At 40.3% G+C, this 19,952-nt stretch overlaps 1 protein-coding gene across 3 annotated transcripts in view; it reads left to right on the top strand.

Annotated features, from left to right (window-relative positions):
* The window catches only part of svep1 (sushi, von Willebrand factor type A, EGF and pentraxin domain containing 1), a 136,953-nt gene that overhangs the window by 85,224 nt on the left and 31,777 nt on the right, over nt 1-19,952 (top strand). For all 3 annotated transcript variants that reach the window (XM_034676242.1, XM_034676243.1, XM_034676244.1), the window contains exons 8-23: nt 2,362-2,480; nt 4,086-4,215; nt 6,388-6,498; nt 11,771-11,902; nt 12,337-12,528; nt 12,654-12,775; nt 13,144-13,249; nt 13,356-13,559; nt 13,662-13,895; nt 14,000-14,161; nt 14,245-14,406; nt 14,758-14,919; nt 17,443-17,522; nt 19,244-19,340; nt 19,523-19,636; nt 19,817-19,930. In XM_034676242.1, coding sequence (XP_034532133.1) covers nt 2,362-2,480; nt 4,086-4,215; nt 6,388-6,498; nt 11,771-11,902; nt 12,337-12,528; nt 12,654-12,775; nt 13,144-13,249; nt 13,356-13,559; nt 13,662-13,895; nt 14,000-14,161; nt 14,245-14,406; nt 14,758-14,919; nt 17,443-17,522; nt 19,244-19,340; nt 19,523-19,636; nt 19,817-19,930 — 2,241 coding nt within the window. The remainder of the gene's footprint in view (nt 1-2,361; nt 2,481-4,085; nt 4,216-6,387; nt 6,499-11,770; nt 11,903-12,336; nt 12,529-12,653; nt 12,776-13,143; nt 13,250-13,355; nt 13,560-13,661; nt 13,896-13,999; nt 14,162-14,244; nt 14,407-14,757; nt 14,920-17,442; nt 17,523-19,243; nt 19,341-19,522; nt 19,637-19,816; nt 19,931-19,952) is intronic.

Below are 19,952 nucleotides of genomic sequence, written 5' to 3'. Positions count from 1 at the left end.
CAAGGGTTACCCATCATGCATTTGTGGGAATACTAGCTCAGTGCAGTTCTCAACAGCACTTCAAGGCCAGAGACTGCATAAATAATGGACACAGTATCCATGACGTCACCCATCTGTTTCTGAAGAACTGTTTTGAAGCCAATCGGCGGCAAGTGCAATATTAAAATGAACTCAACCTAACTTCTGTGGAGGTAGTGTGAGGTAAAGAGGCGGGCTTTGAGCCTCCTCGCCAACAGCTACAGTGTTCCCACCTGTCAATCAAGTCAGCTGTGCCTCTCATAATGGAAAACTCGTAATCTCAATATCTTCGAAATTGCCATATTATGAAAATATTCACCCCCGTACAGTGTGTGCCAATCGAGAAATTAGCTATCCAGACTACACTCGTCTTTTGTACCAGGCTGTAAAACAGTTTATTTCTACTGTAAAGATCGGCTTTTTTGAATTGGTGTGTATGTGGTTTCCGGTACTTCCGCAGCCAGCCTCAAGTGGACACTCGAGGAACTGCAGTTTTTAACACTTCCACATTGGCTTCAATTTACACGGCCGGAGGTTGCTGCTTGGTCAAGACGAGTTCAAACCTTTTTCTTCTTTTTTGGGACCCAAAATTCCAAAAACTTTCATTTATCAATTCTTCAACATGGATTGGTATCACTTAATGCTTTTTATCATATGGCTGCATCGAATATGGTGCAGATTGTGCAGCAACTTTCTAGGTTTTCAAGCACACTCAATTCATGCACTCATGACAGAGACCAACATGCATATCAGGATCTAATCTAAACCATACACTCACACTAAACAATACAAGGCTCAGTATTTTCCAGAGACACTGGACAGATGAACTACCAGAATCTCATAACAGACATGAAATACTATATATGTTAACCTCTAAACATCACCAAGAAAATTAGGAATGCTATTTTATTATTATCTTTATTATTATTATTATTATTATTATTATGATTTGTATTTATTCATTCATTTATTTATTTTTTATTATTATTATTATTATTTTTTTATTATTATTATTATTATTATTATTATTATTATTATTATTATTATATGTATTTTTTTTCTATTTTCTATCAGTATGTTTTTTATAACTTATATATAATTTGTCAATTTGTGGTGAACAAAGAAATACTGAAAAAAATGCAATAAAAAGTTGAATGACAAAAAAAAAGAACAGATACTGCGTAGAACTGCTGAATCTGTAGGCGTGGATTTAGGTTCTGAAAGTGTCCTGGCTCCTATTTGTAGTCCGGGTAGTGTCGTCCATCAGTGTTTCATTGGATCTTTGCCGTACGCAGAAATAACAGTCCGTGTAGAGAGAGTCTGTAGAGACAAGAGTTGGAACACAATCCACCACAGTGTAATCCTGGAGTCCCTCAGCAGTCATCTAAGAGCATTTAGCCATATTAATGACCATAAACAGATATCTGTGTACAAGTGCAGCTGGCTGTCTGCTATTAATAGTCGTGTCTTAATGCCAACTGTATTCCCAAGTCGCTGGTCGGGCTGTAAACAAAGCCAACGCACTGAAAAGCATCGCCTACAATCAGCCACTCCAGGATGCATGATGGATCACATGTGAATTTGGTGCTGTGGTGTTTTGGTCAAATGAGGGATTATATCTGAAGACAGCTTAATAACTCTTTGAAAATATGATGAAAATCTTAAGATGAAACGTCATGGGAAGTATTTCAACTTCTGGAAAAGTGTGGTAAGTTTTTGGTGATCCTTTGGCAGAAAAGGCACGTAATACTTTTAGATATAATCTGAGCTTTTTATTAAATCTGAGAAACATTACCCACAACCACTTCTCATTATTCACTCTACATTACCAGCATCAAGTTGTCAGATTTACCCAAAGCAGTCACATTTTTTTGTGGTTAACAAGACCAGAAGATGTATTTAATATAATACAATTATTTTCCATGAGCACGACTGCTGTGACAATCTTGAGGCTCATTGATGGAGACGGATAAGAAGTACTTCACCAAACTACAACCCTTCTGGATACATAACGTCACTGGGTTCTGGTCAAGTAGGAACGATGACAGCGACTTCACTCTCGTTTTGTTTCACTAATAAAAAGTAATGAGTGTGTGTGTGTGTGTGACGTCCGGTAATTAAAGAGGTCAGAGGTCACATGACATCACACATGTTCTTCCTCCGTGATAACGAGCAGCAGGCTGAGGTCAGTGTGTGTGCAGGATGTGACGGGTCAACATCTGCATTGTGTGAGTCTTACTGTAGGTGTATTTTAATTTGATGAAACATCACACTGTCTTCTCTGTGTTGAATCTCCTTTCTCTCAAACAGATTATTTAATTCTACCTCTGTCACTTCCTTCAGACACTGAGCAGCCATGGATTCAGTGCCCCGGGGATATTGTTGCAGAGACGGATGAGCGCCGAGGTATCGCCAATATCAGCTGGGACGTCCCGACTGCCACCGACAACTCTAAAGAAGAGGTTTGACACTTCAAAAGTAGAGCTGACTGTAGTTTGAAAGTTACCATAATTAATTTTATTCCCAAATGTTCTTGTTTTTGTGTTTTTTTTAAATGCTGTCTGGAAATGATTTAAAATCGTGAACAATTGAAGTTGAAATCACATTTCAGAAGCTAGAACAGGACAACCTTTGCAATTTTTGGGACTTCTTTTCAGGTTGTTAAAATGCGATCAGTATCATTCCTTTGAGAAACCAGCTTCACTTACCCATTCAGATTTGGTTAACCCCACTATTATGTTCGTTTCTCTGGAAAATCAATAATGTTCCTGGGTCAATTGGACCCGGGGCATATTCAATTATGCAAAAGTGTCAGAACCCCAAAACATCCAAATAAACATGTTTTTAATCTAATTTTTCAACTCCATTACTAACCATTTAAATCAAGATTTAGTCCGTTTGTGTTCTTTAATTCTCACAGATCACAGTTCAATGAGGATAACTCACTCGCTTTTCATGAAAATTCATGTTAAAATTTTTTTTTGATGTACATTGGAAAGCCCTCAATATAAATACACTAGTTTTTACATGACATAGATCTCGTTTTTTTTTTATTTTAAATTTTGAAATTTTTTATTTTGATGAAGTGATGTTGATAAGTTAACACGACACCTCTTCTGTCACATGCTGCCCAGATTTTTATGTTGCATTTAGCTGGTTTGGAAGGCATACATTGCCTAAAATAGACTTTAAAATTGGTCAATTTGACCCGCAACATAACAGGAGGGTTAAACAGCGTCCAGCTGGTCGAGGGGTCCAAAAAAGACATCTGATGGTACACACAGTGCTTAAAGTGCAACAAAAAAAAAGTTGTTTCAAAATATGTCATGACCTGATTCTTGAAGGAATGCACCGTGCTTGTGTTCACTGAATCTGTGCAAATGAGACAACAGTACACTGTCTAATCCACAAAGCGCTGTTAGCATGCATTCAAATGATCCATTTTGCATTCTTTTGGGCATGCATGGACTGACGGATGCTTTTATTAACAGTGAAATGTGTACCAAATCCATTAAGACAATTTGAGATACTCACTATGTACAGTATGTGTGGATAGATTTGAGCTCCATGAGGATTAGAGCACACAGCACAGCTCTGCCCTGCAGAGAGTGGAGATGCTAACAGCTCACCTCCACAATCAGACACAAAACAAGAGCAAACTGCATGAGGCTGCAACACTTAACAGGTGTATTTGAGCTGGAATTTCATTAAGGCAATATATGAATCAAACTTTAGGACGGAGCAGATAGCAGGAGCAAGTGATGCTTAATAGAATATCTTTTTTTAAATGTAATAATGGACACTTTTACCAATTTGATCAATTAAAATCCTTCAAATGAACCAAAACATGCTTAAAACTCACTCAAAAGTATCATTTGTAAGGAGGGATCATAAAATAAAACTACCCTGTGTGAAAGGATCACGATGACTGATGGACTACGAAGAGTTTCAGTGAATTATCATTTTAATCTGAACAAAACAAATCCTCTTCATCCACATCATGACACGATTCATTGAGTTTAGTTGCAGTGCACTCCTTCATATTTTAATGCGTCTACCTCCTTCAGGTGGCGGTGCAGGTGAAGCCGGTCTACACTCCCCCCGCTCTGTTCCCCATCGGAAAAGAAACCATCACCTACACAGCAACGGACCGCTCAGGGAACCAGGCCAACTGCTCCTTCACTGTCACCGTCATCGGTGAGTTCATGCTTCTGGAGATCAAATCAACGCAATCAATCTTTTCTTTGCTGCACATGGACACGTCGGAATGAGTCACACGACTCATTTCAGTGAAAGGGAGGGAAAACTGTAGTCTCTTTTAGTTATATTTTATACATTTTCTATCTTTTCCACAAATACATTAATTACAAAAATGACTGAGAAGCCACATTTTATGTAAAGATTTTGTTTTCAGAGTCTGCACAAAGCCTGATCTAGGGATCGGCTCATTCCTACAAAACAAACACTTACCTCACTCTAATCATTTCAAAGAAACTGTACACATTAAAATGTTGCACATTGTGGCTTTAAAGACTTGAAAAAAGACATCCAATCAAAGTGAGATGAGGCGTCTCCTTCATAACGGCTACATCAGCTTTTTTGGCTTCCCGTCTGTTCCTTTGTCTGATGCTAACGCTGGCTGGCTCTGAAACACAAGCTGCTTTTTCTACAGAGTGTTTGAGATGACTGAGGTGACATTGAAATTTTCATAGCAGTGATGACACATTCTATATTTAGTCGTTGTTAGTACTCTATTGATCTGGTCGCACTCTGGAGCATATTTTTCTTCTTTGTGGTTTCATCAAAGCTGATTGAAAGAAACACAAACATCCTGTTAAGGCTGTTTAAGGGATCAAACAAGTGCTTCCCGATTTGTGGATTGACGTCAGTGTCTGTGAATAATATTACTAAGATTAAGATTAGATGAAGTAACTTTATTGTCAGTTCTGACATATTTATAGGATGTACAAAGGAGTGCAATGTTGGCATCAGAGTAACTGAAAAAAGAGAGCATGTAAGAGAACAGAAATTACAGTTAAATACTCTAATTTTGCGCTCTTTTCTTAGATATGAAGACAAGATAAGTAACAGTTTTCACATATCATATAGATATGCAGGGGCAATTCTAGGATTGGGTGTTTAGGGGTGCTGAGCCGTGCAAGATAAATTTCACTGTTTTGTACATTTTAATGCAATTTCATTCCCACATTTGTGAAAGAAAAGTATAACACTTGTTGGGAAAGGCTGTGACTAAACCAGGTTATTTAAATGCTGAGCCACAGCAAAAGAGAAATGGATAAGAATCATAAAAGAAACATATATTAACCCTAATTTCTCGGGGAAAGACAACTCATGTTGATACAGCAGCTCCTCAACATATACATAAACATCATGTATGTTTCTGGAGAAAACCAGCCCCCTATAGTGAGTACCAAAGATACCAAAAATTGAGTTATTTTTTGGACTTTCATTTGAAATGCAATGCACAACATGTAAAACGCGGTGGAGCTGCTGTATTTTTGTTGTAAAAATATCTACGTTTTAACCAAGTACTGTCTGGTTTTGAAACCTTTTGTAACTTGTTAAAAAGGACATACAGTAAAAAAAATTTTTAGGGGTGCTAGGATTCATTATGAGGAGCTTCAGCACCCCCAAAAATGGGCTAGAAATGCCTATGTAGATATGGTAAAAAAAGAGCATGATTTCTGTCTTAGGAGTGATTTCATTCATCATGTTTTGGAGGACTTACAGCACCTTTACAGTAAAAACAGAGCTTTAACACCTGTAAGAGGAACAAAATATGCACTGAGACACTTTAACAAGCTTCAGTGTAAATATGGGTAAAGAGCAGAGAGCACACCAGCTACTCTAACCCCCCTCCATGCTGCAGCTTTCCTCAATCATTTGGTGTAAAACTGTGATTTAATTGAGGAGTCTGTCGGCCCCCGGCAGGTGCCAAACTGTGTTACTGCAGGGAGTGAAAAACAGGGGTGTCCCGTGTCAACCGCTCAGTAATCAAAGCCGTCAGGGGGGAAAAAACCTCAAGCATGGTAGCCGTGAACATTTCCATATGTTATTATGGCAGTGGAACGTTGTGGTTTTTTATTAGAGACATGTGTTTAACTGGTGCCCTCTGACACTCTGCACCGCTGCATCCCGAGTCTCAGATCACAGTCTGAAACGCTGCTTCCTGCTGTGTGTGTGTGTTTTTCTTTTAAAGCATTGTGAGTTATCAATTATTTTGTGCTACACCTAAAAAAGACTGCAACTGATATGCTTATGTCTGTAAGCGTGCTGTTTTTATTGCATGTCCTCCATCTGTTCCTGCAAAACTGCACCTCCAGTTAATGACCGTTTATCCTCTCTCAGATACGGAGCCCCCGGTGATTGACAGGTGCAGGTCCCCGCCCACGGTCCAGGCCACAGACACGGAGACGGCGGCGGTCGTTTGGGAGGTGCCGCAGTTTTCCGACAACTCAGGTATGTCTGGATGGTTTGTTCTTTTTTGCTCCCTTGTTCCACTCCACCCTCCTCCTCCTCCACTGATGATGGTTAAACGTGATCTTTTCCGCTTAGGGTGACTGGAAAAAGGGGATCAGAGAGGAGGGCTTTAACGTGTGTGAATAATGGGGAGAGACGCGGGGCCACATGGTGCAACACTGGGAGGATGGGATGTAATTGCGTGCTAAGGTCATTTGAGTGTCTGTGTTTAAGAGAGTGAGAGAGAAAGAGAGGGATGAAGTGGTTTAAGAGTCTGTTAATGTCGTTAAAGTTAAAACAGACGAATGGAGCAGGTGTTTTGGCAATTAAAGTACTCATTTGTGAGAATTTGCTCCCATTTCATCCATTTTTCACTTAATAACTTGTAAAATGATTAGAGGACACACAGTTCATCACTCATGTGGGAGTTAATGTTTTCATATTACCTGTCAAATCCTCATGTTAATGAATTAAGGTAATTAATCACTGTGTCAGCCAAGGTGACACTGAAAAATGACACCTGGAGAACCTCCTCAGAGTATCCAGTGTCTAAAACTGCTCTACTGCAGTGTATTAAACCTTTTCCAAATAAGGTAAAGTTGAATCAGTTCAATGTTTCCCTTTACTTTGTCCCAATACATTTTTCCATCCATCCTCTATACCGCTTCTATCCTGTGGGGAAGGCTGGAGCCAATCCCAGCTGTTAGGGTTCAACATGTACCGGTCGCCAGCCAATCACAAGGCTGACACACCTAAAGAAAAACATCCACTCATACTGACGTGCTAATTTAGAGTGACCACTGAATCAGATCATTTAAACCCAACAAAGAAAGGCCCCAGCTAGGATTCAAACCAGGAACCTTCTTACCTTCCAAATGTATCAGGTCGGATCCTTCCCTGGTCCTTTAAAACCCTTGGAGTCATTCTCAGTGGGTCTTGAGTGCATGCCTGAAGTCATGGCAAAAGGGTGCGGCTTCAACCAGTGTTACTTTTAAAGATTAGGTTTGTGTCAATTATGCATTGCACTTGCAGTTACGTCACGTAACAATCCTGAAGTGGAGTTTTGAAGCAGCCACCATATTTGAATTGCTGACTCGACACAAGTATCCTAGCCAGACGCAAAGAGGTGGAGCTGGGACGAGCGTTTGACCTCCTGGCAAACAGCTCAAACCAGCCAATCATGCTTCTCTTCTTATAGCTGTGTCTGATTTTACCTGTATCATATGTTTTGTCACTGATGCCTGTGTGTCTTTGCTGCTGCTCTCCCTGCCATGGCTTTTCTTTATTATTTTTTTTAAAGATATATTTTTGGGCTTTTTTTCGCCTTTATTGGACAGGAAATGTGGGGAGTAGAGAGTGGGGGAAGACATGCAGGAAATGGTCAAACCGGCGACCGGATGGGAGTCGAACTCGGCGACCTCTGCTACAAGGACTATAGCCTCAGTACGTGGGACGCTTAGACCGCTAGGCCACCAGCGCCCACCTGCCATGGCTTTTGATAGTATATGCACCTGAAATGAAGGGGAGGTGTGCTCTACCCGCTTCAGGCTTTGGCATTCCACGTACACATGTGGAAGGGCAGGGAGCTTCCAGAACAACTATAACGCATCGCATGCAAATAAGAACTCTCTTCGATGAGAGTGGTCCTGATGAAATCAACACTGCGTCCCTAAACCCGCTCAGCCTGCTGCAGGGGCGCATTGCTTGATGTTTAACGTCCAACAGCTCACCACTAACATTTTGGTCCCATCTTGATTCACTAATGAAAAGAATGACATCATGAAGGAAAATATGTATTTTTAAAGATCAACATTACCTTGCCTTCATCATGGTAAATAAAGGTCAATGATGAATAGGGGTGTAACGATTCTTTTAAACAACGATTCGATTCGTATCATGATTCATGGTTGCCGATACGATTAAAGGACGATATTGGTTCATTTAGAACGATACAATCCGAATTGATTCATTAACTTGAAATCGATTCAGTAACTCAGTAATAACTCACTAATTCAGCAGGGTTGCATGTCTTTGCAGATAAACTTGGCAATTGTTGCCGTTATGTTTTTCGCCTGAGCTGAGTTTTGTCCTCGTCTCTGACTAAACATTCTGTCGAGGCCTGAGGCTTCTGCAGAGCTGATGTTACCTTGATGAACACTGCAAGAGGTGCCTGGACAGTCGGCATTGTGTGAAATCCCATGGCGCCTTAGTAGATGGTTAGATAGATTTGTGGTGTTGCTGTGGTACTCTTCTTGACCTTTACATATCCTACAAACAGCGAGCGACTTATTCAGAACATCTCTGTCTTTGCAAAAGCCAAAGTGTTTCCACACGCTGGACCGCAATGGTGGCTTGATCATTTCTCGTTCTCCGGCTTCTCCTCTGCCATCCGCCATGCTATGTTTTGTTGTCTGCTGGCGCGTGGCGATGACGTCACAGACAGGCAGCCTGAATTGAATAACGTTTAATGTCTTTATCATTAAAAGTGCAAAAAAACCACATCTATATAAAGTCTGCCGTGCTTAAATGCGTCATTCCCTAGTACCGATGCAATCGATTTATTACCTTTTAAAACAACATTAGATCGCTATATGTCGTCCGGAAGGCCAACTTGCTGAGCACAGATCGATGTAGTTGGATCATAGGAATATAAATCGGTACAATGTAGTAGATGAAACGTTACACCCCTAATGATAAAACATATGCCCCCATAATTTTCGTACGCAAAATACAGTATATACTGTGTGAGAGCAGCTGCAGTACTTACAGTAAAATGAAAGAGTCTGTACACATTGAACTATTTCAGGAGGTAACAAGGCCCTTTAATGCTGACTCTCTGGAGGATTGGAGTTGCAACTTGTTAGTCTTTGTTTTCAACACGAACCAGCTTGGTGGACTCGCTGTATAACTGCTTAGCGACTCAGGCTAATCGTGTTATAGTTATAAAGGAGAGCATCAAGGCCGCTCTGCCAAATAGACTAAATAGCATAGAGTTGGCAGCCTCTCTCTTTAGCTGTACCCAAACAGACGTGGTGGTGACAGACAACAAACCAGACTTCTGCAGAGCTCCAGCCCACAGCCAGGCCCATGTAATTCATTGGCTTAGGCTTCACACACACACTCATATATACTTTTATATGTATGTTACACTAATGCAGGTCAGATATGTGTTTGTCTGTGTACAAAAACGTAGACAGGCATGAATACTCCCATAAACACAGGCCTCAAATGTAATGCCCCAGTATGCTGATGACACACCTGTCTGCCTGTAGAGGTGCACCCCAGTCAAACACACACACACACACTCTCGTCTTACACACACACACACACTGTAATAACAGGCTGTTGCGGCTGCTTCGGGGCCACACGACGTCAGCCCAGCAGTGCTTCGACGTCAGTGTTTTGTTTTTCCAGGCCCACACCCTGATGCCAGCGCTAAATATAGCCTCAACTTGTTAGACACACACATAAACACACTTACAAACACACACACACACACACTATATATATATATATATATATATATATATATATAACGTTAAGACACCAGACTCCAGCAGGCCAGACGTGCGCCAGACCTGTTTGAAAGACTCCTAACAGAGGAGGTGTACCAGAGTTAAAGGAAAGGTTGCTCAATTTGTCACCTTCTCCTCCCGCTCTTTAATCTAGTCTGTCTCTCACACTTGCCGTGCAGATGTTTCAGCGCTCTCACACGTGCAAACACACACACACACTCAACACGCTTCACTCATCAGCGCTGTCTCTCCCAAGCTTTTATCCATCACCCGCTTTAACTTTCGAGCCAACCAGACAGAGGAAACTTTCCTCTCCTGTCCCAAGAGGTGTTTTTTTTTTTTTTTCTGCAGCCGAGTGGATGCCCAGACACATCACTCCTGTGTCAACTTATTGTGTTTAACATAACGTTTATGGTTTACTCAAAGTGACTCATTTAGTCCTGGACAAGGATTGAAGGCCGAGGCTGCCCTCTACAGGATAACTGGAGGAACATGTTTGACCCAAGAGCAGTGTCTAAACTTAGAATAGAATCTTCCTCTTAAAGAAAATGTATAAATAAAACCAAGATCTTTGAGAAAACAATCCATTTTAGTCTATAATTAAACTGTTCCTTTGCAATTTTGGCACTACTACTTAAAATTTTACTCCAGATGGTTGTTTTGTTGCTTTTCCATGTAGTTGGAGTCTTTAAATATCTCAATATTTCCAACATAAATGTAAAAAAAAAAGTAAAAGAAGATGATTTGATCAAGTTTCAGATTTGTATACCCTGTAATGTACATGTGCACTGGAAAAAATGCCCCTCCAAAAACAAGAAAAAAACGTCAAGGTACTTTTACTTTGAAATAAGCAAAAAAATCTGCCTATAGCTCAAGTGAAAATTTGCATGGTAAGATTTCTTAAAATAAGATGGAATATTTAGAAAACTGTGATCTTAAAATTAGCAGGGAAAACTTATTTTAAGCAATATTTTTAAAATTTATGTCAACTTCTTCATTTGAGATATATTCAAATTAATTTGAGTTGTATTATAGCGGCACTTCTCTAGGACCATCTTGTACTTGAAATAAGATTACAAAGTTTAATTTGAGCATTTTGAGATATAATGTCTTCTCATAGTGAGCTGGATATACTAATATTCAGTCATGTTGTTTTTTAGGATAAGCCAGCTATGCTCAAAGTAGGTGTTTCATTGTGTGCATGTAGTTTGAGGATGTATATTTTTATCTGATTTAGAAGAAACAGTGTCTGAAAACTGTAACCCACCCTTTAAAAAACGACTTTTCTTTCTTTCTTTCTTTCTTTCTTTCTTTCTTTCTTTCTTTTATCAATAGAGCTGTTTTCTGATAGACTCTCCAATAAAACGCATTTACTTAAATCAAGTAAAGTGTTTGCCTAAATCAAGATTATCCGTCCTCTACAAATAAGATCTCAGCTAGAAAAATGTAAAATAAACCTTGTTTCTTCTAAATTACAACTCAAAACAAGATAATTTAAAGATTGTTTGACTTAACAAGATATTTAAGATGCATTGTCTTAAAATAAGTCCCTCTATCTTGCTCAAATCTTACTTGTTAAGTAAATTTAACTTAAATCAAGTGGGATAAGACATTTTGACTAAAAGTGAGACAATTTCACTTGGAGTTTTTGCATACGAGGGGTACCAAAATAATCAATTTATATGCCTTCATCAAGTCTTTGTCACCCAGTACTTTATGTATCTGATTGACACTTCTGTAATGTGTGTTTCTTCCAGGTGGTCGTCTCACAGTGAGCAGCAGCCACACTCCGGGCTCTCAGTTCCCTGTAGGAGAGACTCTGGTTCAGTACACGGCGACTGATGCGGCGGGAAACAGCCGCACCTGCAACTTCACCGTCACCGTGCAAGGTGCAGCACTGAACTGACAAAGCAGCTTTGTTAAGGAGTCATGTTGTGAAAATTGACTGTTGTTTATGGAACTTGTGCAAATATTTGAAATCGTCAACCAATTTAGTTTATTTTGTCACTTTTGAATATGTTGGTTTTTTTGTCTTACATACAGTTTTGTTGGTGGAGTTAGATTTATTGACATTTTTCATAGCATCTGGCAAAATAGGAACACGTAAATTCCTTGAAAACCTTGGTACAGCAGTCTTATATAAGAATGCATGAAAGAAACAGCACAATAAAACCCAAAGACTCGGCAGTGGCAGCCTAAGCTATTCATACATTTTGAAAATGGTAATAACTTCAAGGTATTTGCAGTGTTTGTATATTTGATTCTCTATATAGATTTATCCTATGGTGTCTTTATCATGTGTATGGCTTGTGTGTGTTCCCAGGAACGACCTGTGACCAGCCGTATGTCCCCGTAAACGGAGAGTTCATCTGCTCCGAGGAAGAAGACGGTGTGAATTGCACTCTTCTTTGTAAAGACGGCTACAGCTTCACTCAGGACGCCGTGCACAGCTATTTCTGCGCCTACAATGGCGTGTGGGAGCCGCCGTACACTGCGGACAGACCCGACTGCTCAGGTAAACACAGCACACACAAGGTTCTTCTGCCAACAAGTCTTAATACTAAACGAGGGAACTGAAAAAGACATCCAAACACACGTGTGCAGCAATCTGTAGAGTAATCTCTTTGCTTTGTTCCTCAGTTAACCGTATAGCAAATAACGGTTTGAAGCCCTTTGAGATGCTGTTTAAGGCGTCCCGCTGTGACGATGTGGACCTGGTCAAGTCATTCACCGGGGAGTTAAACTCCAAACTGCAAGGCATGGTAAGGACTTGAATGGATAGCTTTCTTCTGATTCTGCTATTCACAGGTTAATGTTTGAGTAAAACTACAACATTCTTGCTCTGCGTCAGTCTTTGACATTCCTGCTGGTTGACATTATGCCGCTCTTGACACAGAAAGTTAAGCAACTTGACTTTGTTTCTTTGACTTGTTGGTATTTAGTATTACAAACATGATTTAAGAGGCGTGGTATCTGCATTAACTGGACAATAATGATACAAAATGAACTGAAATCCATACAGGTTCCGGGGTTCTCTTATTAGAAGTCTACCCAGGAACATGTATGGATTTCCAGGGGTCAAGTTTGTCATTTTTCTCACACCTGCTGTTTTTTCTCTTCTTCACCACAGCTCCCAAACATTTGTAGCAGCGATGACATCACCTGCAAGCTGGAGGTCATGTCACAGGGTCACTGTCTGGAGTACAACTACGACTATGAGAACGGATTTTCAATTGGTAGGATTTAAACACACAAAGCACTCCCCTCGCTTAATATTCAAAACCTGTATTCAAAGTGAAGCGTTACATTAGATTCTCATTCTTCCCTGTATGATATAATCAGCACCGGGAGGTTGGAGCAACAGCTGGGCTCCTCAGGGCGCTCAGGACTACGCATACTTCGAGTCAGGCTTTGCTACAAGCAGCCGGCAGCTCTCCAGGCGGCAGCAGGATGGCAGCGCGCAGCCACACCAACGCAGCAAGAGGCACCGCAAAATCACAGGACCTACCAGAGACCAGAAGATCCAGATCTTTTTTAACATCACAGGTACAATGAATGTGTTTATTTACATCAAAAGTGAAGAGACCTCTGTATTCGTACTAGCAGGTTGTGAATTTAAAGTCCTTTAAACTCTGTCTGTTCTCCCAGCAAGCATCCCTCTGCCCATATCAAGGAACGACTCAATCGAAGTGGCCAATCAGAAGAGACTCCTGCGGACTCTGGAGCAGCTGACCAACCGTCTGAAGCGGACGCTGGCCAAGCAGCCGCTGTCCAGTTTCAGCGTTTCGTCAGAGATGATCGTTGCTGATCCCAAATCTCTGGAGAGCAGGAAGGCGTTTCTGTCCTGCAGGCCGGGCTCTGTGCTCAAAGGGCGGATGTGCGGTGAGTAAGTGGGTTAGGACAGTTTGACTCATCTTTATAAGAATGATTCATCCAAGAGATTTCAGATGATATGATTTTAAGAAAACCTTCTTGTGCTGCTACAGTCCAATGTCCAGTGGGAACGTACTTCTCTCTGGAACATAACGAGTGTGTGAGCTGCTGGCTGGGCTCCTTCCAGGACCAGGAGGGTCAGCTGGAGTGTAAGTCCTGCCCAGAGGGAACCTCCACGGCTTACCTGCACTCCCGCAGCGTCTCCGAGTGCAAAGGTAACACAGAGGCACACTCAGCCCTGAGATTTAATAAATGATGCTCTTTCTGTGTCTGATCATTGCCTGTGATGTGTTTTTAGGACAGTGTAAGCCCGGCAGTCACTCTCTGAATGGCTTGGAGATCTGCGAGTCTTGTCCACTTGGTCACTTCCAGCACGGTTACGGTGCCAGGGAGTGTCTGGTCTGTCCTGACGATACATCGACTGTCACCAGAGGAGCTGTGGATGAGGAAGAGTGTGGAGGTGATCCAGTCTCACTCCTTTAATGTCCCATCAGCCCAGCATTTCTTGAGTCTTTCTGAATGCTGCTTTTTAACAGACAAATATAATTCCAGGCTGTGAGAGAAAAGAGTGTCTGCTTGTATTTGGCTTAAATTAGAAATTCCTACTTGAAGTTTTTATATATTTTCCCTTTAAAATGAAATGATTAATCTGGAAAGTGTTGCCGTCTTTGAGTTTTCCAGTTAACTACCTCAATCATTTTAATAGTGAATTTTTAAACCAGTTAATGTTATTTTTCTGAAAATGTTTTGAGTGTTTTGGCATCAATGTCTTTATCTCTTCTTCTCCTTCTTGGTTTCTCCTCTCCTGCAGTTCCGTGCTCCTCGGGTCATTTCTCCCGCACCGGTCTGGTTCCCTGCTACCCTTGTCCCAGAGATTACTACCAGCCTGAACACGGACGCTCATACTGCCTCTCCTGCCCCTTCTATGGAACCACCACAGTCACAGGGGCAACCACCATACAGCACTGCTCCAGTAAATATGAAACATAAATCCTTTTCCAGGAACACAATCAATGGAAATCTAGAAAACCTTTTTTTATTTTCACTTTGGTTTCAAAATAAAATCATTGTAGCAAATCTGGTTTCCTTGACGGATCTGTAGTATCTTGGGATCAAAAACCCTAACAGGCAAATAGATGAAACCATGCCTTACCTTACCATATCTCATCGTGTCATATCATTTATTATATCATATTGCTTCTATCCCATCTTGTCGTATCCTATCATATTGTATGGGACAGTATCAGATTGTACCATACCGAACCATACCCAATCATATGGTTAAGTATGGTATCTGGTCATACTACACAAGTTCATATCAGATCTTATGGTCAGGCATCACATATTGCATCGTACCATATCGTATCATTTCCTACTGTACCGTATTGTATCTTATCGTATCGTATCATATCATATCGTATCGAACTGTACCGTATTGCACAGTATCGTATCTTATCGTATTGTATCGTATCGTATCGTATTGTACCGTATAGTATTGTTTCGTACTGTATCGTATCTTATTCTATTGTATCGTATCGTATCGTATCGTATCCTATAGTATTGTACCGTATTGCACAGTATCGTATCGTATCGTATTGTATCGTATCGTATCGTATTGTATCATATCGTATCGTATTGTACCGTATTGCACAGTATCGTATTGTATCGTATCGTATGGTATCGTATCGTATAGTATTGTTTCGTACTGTATCGTATCTTATTCTATTGTATCGTATCGTATCGTATAGTATTGTACCGTATTGCACAGTATCGTATCGTATCGTATCGTATTGTACCGTATTGCACAGTATCGTATCTTATCGTATTGTATCGTATCGTATCGTATTGTACCGTATAGTATTGTTTCGTACTGTATCGTATCTTATTCTATTGTATCGTATCGTATTGTATCGTATCCTATAGTATTGTACCGTATTGCACAGTATCGTATCGTATCGTATTGTATCGTATCATATCGTATTGTATCATATCGTATCGTATTGTACCGTATTGCACAGTATCGTATTGTATCGTATCGTATGGTATCGTATCGTATAGTATTGTTTCGTACTGTATCGTATTGTACCATATTGCACAGTATCGTATCGTATTGTATCGAATCGTATTGTTTCGTACTGTATCATATTGTATCATATCGTATCGTTTCGTACTGTACCGTATTGCACAGTATCGTATCTTATCGTATTGTATCTTATCGTATTGTATCTTATCGTATGGTATCTGTAGTATTGTTTCGTAATGTACCGTATCGTATCGTTTCGTTTCGTACTTTACCGTATTGCACAGTATTGTATCTTATTGTTTTGTATAGTATCGTATTGTATCATATCGTATCATATCATATCGTATCATATCATATCGTATTGTATCTTATTGTATTGTACCATATCGTTTCGTATTGTATTATTGTTTCGTACAGTACCGTACGGCACAGTATTGTATCATATTGTATTGTATCATATCGTTTCATACAGTACTGTACGGCACAGTATTGTATCTTATTGCATCGTAATGTATCGCTTCGTATCATATCGTATCGCACTGTACGTCATTATACCTTATCGCATGACATTGTATCAAACCGTACCCAATCATGTCATATCATATCGCATTATATGGTATTGAATTGAATTGTACCGTATTGGATCGTATCGCATCAAATCCCACTGAACAGTATAGTATCTGATTACATAATTGCATTGTATCGTAAAAAATACTTTGTACACATGTAAAGGACGAAATCAGGAAAGGGTTAAGAGGTTCCTCTTTTGAACTAAGTGAACCAAAACCCAACACGTCAATGGAGACTCATGTAAAGACTTGTCTAGAATGATCTGTGTTTTGGGGGCCGTGTATTTCCTGGTGTGTTTTCTGGAAGGATTCCTTTGTTGTTAGCGACTAAGGAAATATCCTTTAATAAAACTACACTCTCATAGTTTGTTCCACCAGCAGCTCCAGTGTAAATTCACTCTGATGTAAGATGATGAAAAGGTGATGAAGAGCAGATTTTCACACAGCACAGTTTCATTTTAACACCTCTGGGCTCAGCTGAGTTGTGTTGGCATGTGAAAATGACTTATGTTAAATTACTAGCGGACACGCCAAGTGAAGTCAGAGCTGTTCAGTGTCACTGCTTTCCCTGCAGTTTCAAATCTTTCTTCACTTGGGTCTGATCTGCACTGAGACAGTGTGATCCAACTGGAAAAGGAGTGACAGCACAAGATCAGCTGGAAAATGGAAATAATTTGAGTTTTATTGCTCTGCTGCAGAATGGAAATGAGTAACACTGCATGCCTGAAGTGTGGGAATGAACAGTGGTCACAACATGCTGCCAGCTTTCAAGAAGACTACAGACTTTTGTTCAGACAATCACAAATGTCTAACCGTCTGGTAGAGAGGGGAAAGATTCCTGTTGTGTTTTCCGACGTGTCTTTGCTTCCACATTGACCACATTTTCTCTGGGCTTCATTGTTAGGTTTTGGATCCAGCTTTCTTCCTAAAGAGGAGAGTGTGACTGCTGCTCCAGAGGTGGAGGTCTACCAAGCCAGCAGCCAGGTCAGTCTTCATCTCTTCTGAAGCTTCATTAACACTGACATTTTATGTCGGTCTGATATGTCTGAAATCTAATCATATAAGCAGAACTCTTAATACAAAATGTTAAATGTTTGTAGTCCAAGTAGTGTCCACCATATCAGCAGGTTTTGTTGTATGCAAAAAAAAACAGAGCAAAAGCAGGAGGAGCACAATCCACATCCCAGCTCCCATTTGTGATAATCTATCTCTTTGCCTGTCACTGTTTCCCGAAAGCCAATCAACTTTTAGATTTCCCAACCCTGTGTAAATCTTAATTATGACTAATCCAAACTCCTTCCAAGAAAGAGAACTTTAATATTCATTTTATTTTACTTTGGAGGGTAGACCTGACAAAGCTTTACTTTTTAAAGATTTGGATCATGATGGTATTTTTCTGTCAAACTTCAGACATATTAAAGCTTGCTGTTGGTAGTCGTGATATAAACATCAGTTTTATTTTCCCCTACTTATCGTGCTTGTTGGATGCTTGCTATGAGGAAGTAGTGCCGGCTACCCAGCCAATCAGGACAACCTAGTAACTCGACCAATCAGGACAGAGGGTCGGAGAGTTGCTCTGAACGGGAACGAAAGGGAATAATAACATTGCTTTATACAAAGGCATTGATAAACACAAAGATTTGGCCATAATCTCAAATTACTTCAATTACTGATGAGTACCGATGGGTATTATGACTTTTTTTCTAAACCCAGCAGAAAAAAAAGAATAGCTTTCTACCCCATTCTTACCAACTGCACCTTTAAGTAATACAAGAAAGCTGCTGTCCTCTGAAGGGTTCATAGTGCTAAAGTAAGACAGAGTGAAGCCTCTGTGTAGCTCACTATTTACAGTGAAACTGAGACTCGCCCAAAAATGATGATAGTTTGCCACTCCAGGATTTAAAATGGACCAAAATATGATGACATTCATTGAACAGACACATTTGGAGTGATGCATTTTGCTTTGCTTTTTATCAGAGCACGTGGTTACTTCTCAGGTTGATAATTGTTTTTTTTTTTCGCTTTTTTACAATATTGACAAACATAAAGCACAACATATTATACACAAACAAACAGAAATATAGCAAGGGGCGCCTTCTCAATATCTATCTTTGAAGTCTTTTCCGCACAGCAGTTATCACCACCTGTCTTTTTATTCTGGTAATCAGTCCCTTTATTCCAGCTTTGATCATGGGTCCATGCTTTAGTCCGCAGGTAATGTGTCAGTTTTTCCATGGAATATATTTCTTCCACTATGGCCAACCACTGTGCTGGACTTGGAGGATCACTTTTTAACCAGTTCCTTGTGACAGCCTTTTTGCAGGCAAGAATCAAGATTTTAAAAAGGTAGATATGCTCTTGAGGGATCAAGTCATTAAGGATCATGCCCAGATACACAATCCAGGGGTCTCTGGGGACCTTGTAACACAGAATATCTTCCAAAGACTGAATAACACCAGAATGTTTTAAGTTTTACACCCAACCATAAAATATGTGAGTGATTGACATTCACCTGACCACATTGTCTCCAACATTGCTGCTGAGTACCAAGTTGCTTATTTTTAATTTGGGGGGTGACAAAAAAGCCTATAACATTCTTCCACCCAAATTCCCTCCACCTTCTGGAGCTTGTGGACGACTGTTGTGTTTGATAATTGTTTTTTACTGTTTGTGTAATGGATTGATCTGATTGGCTGTTACGGCAGGTTTTCCATGAGTGCTTCCTGAATCCCTGTCAGAATAAGGGGACGTGTGAGGAGGTCGGGGCGGGATACGTGTGCACCTGTATGCCTGGATTCACAGGTAAACCAACAGTCTAAACAGATCCATCATGTTTGTTTTATTTCTTCTAATCGAGCAGTAAAAACAGCTTGATCAGTCGTGTTTTTTACCTGTTAATAATACTCTTATGGCAGACAGACAGTCATCTTAACCACAGATGATGTTTTCTTTAACAAATGTTTATTTGTGTATTTCTCTCCCAGGTGCAAAGTGTGAGGTTGACATTGATGAGTGTGACTCTGCTCCGTGCCAGAACGGAGGCCTGTGTAAAGACGGCATGGGAGACTTCCAGTGTCAGTGCAAGCCTGGATTTCTCGGTGAGGGTTGAAAATATATTTGTAATAACATACAGATTAAAGGAAATAAATATCAGTTGGTATACAGAGGATACTTCTGCATTTTCCAAAACACAATTGTTCCAGCTGTTCTGTAAATATCTGACGCTCCTCTCCTCTGTCTCTTTGTGGCTGTTATCTTTTACCCCTCTTCTGTGTCAGGCTCTCTGTGTGAGGCGGAGGTGAACGAGTGTCTCTCCTCCCCGTGTCTGAATGAAGGCGTGTGCGTGGACGAGGTCAACAAGTTCACCTGCAGCTGTGCGGACGGATTCACAGGTCAGATAACAGAAAGGATTTT

Source organism: Notolabrus celidotus, chromosome 23 (genome assembly GCF_009762535.1).
Source record: "Notolabrus celidotus isolate fNotCel1 chromosome 23, fNotCel1.pri, whole genome shotgun sequence".
NCBI lineage: Eukaryota > Metazoa > Chordata > Actinopteri > Labriformes > Labridae > Notolabrus > Notolabrus celidotus.
Note: the sequence above shows the minus strand (reverse complement) of the source record. Positions and strands in the feature narration are given on the sequence as shown.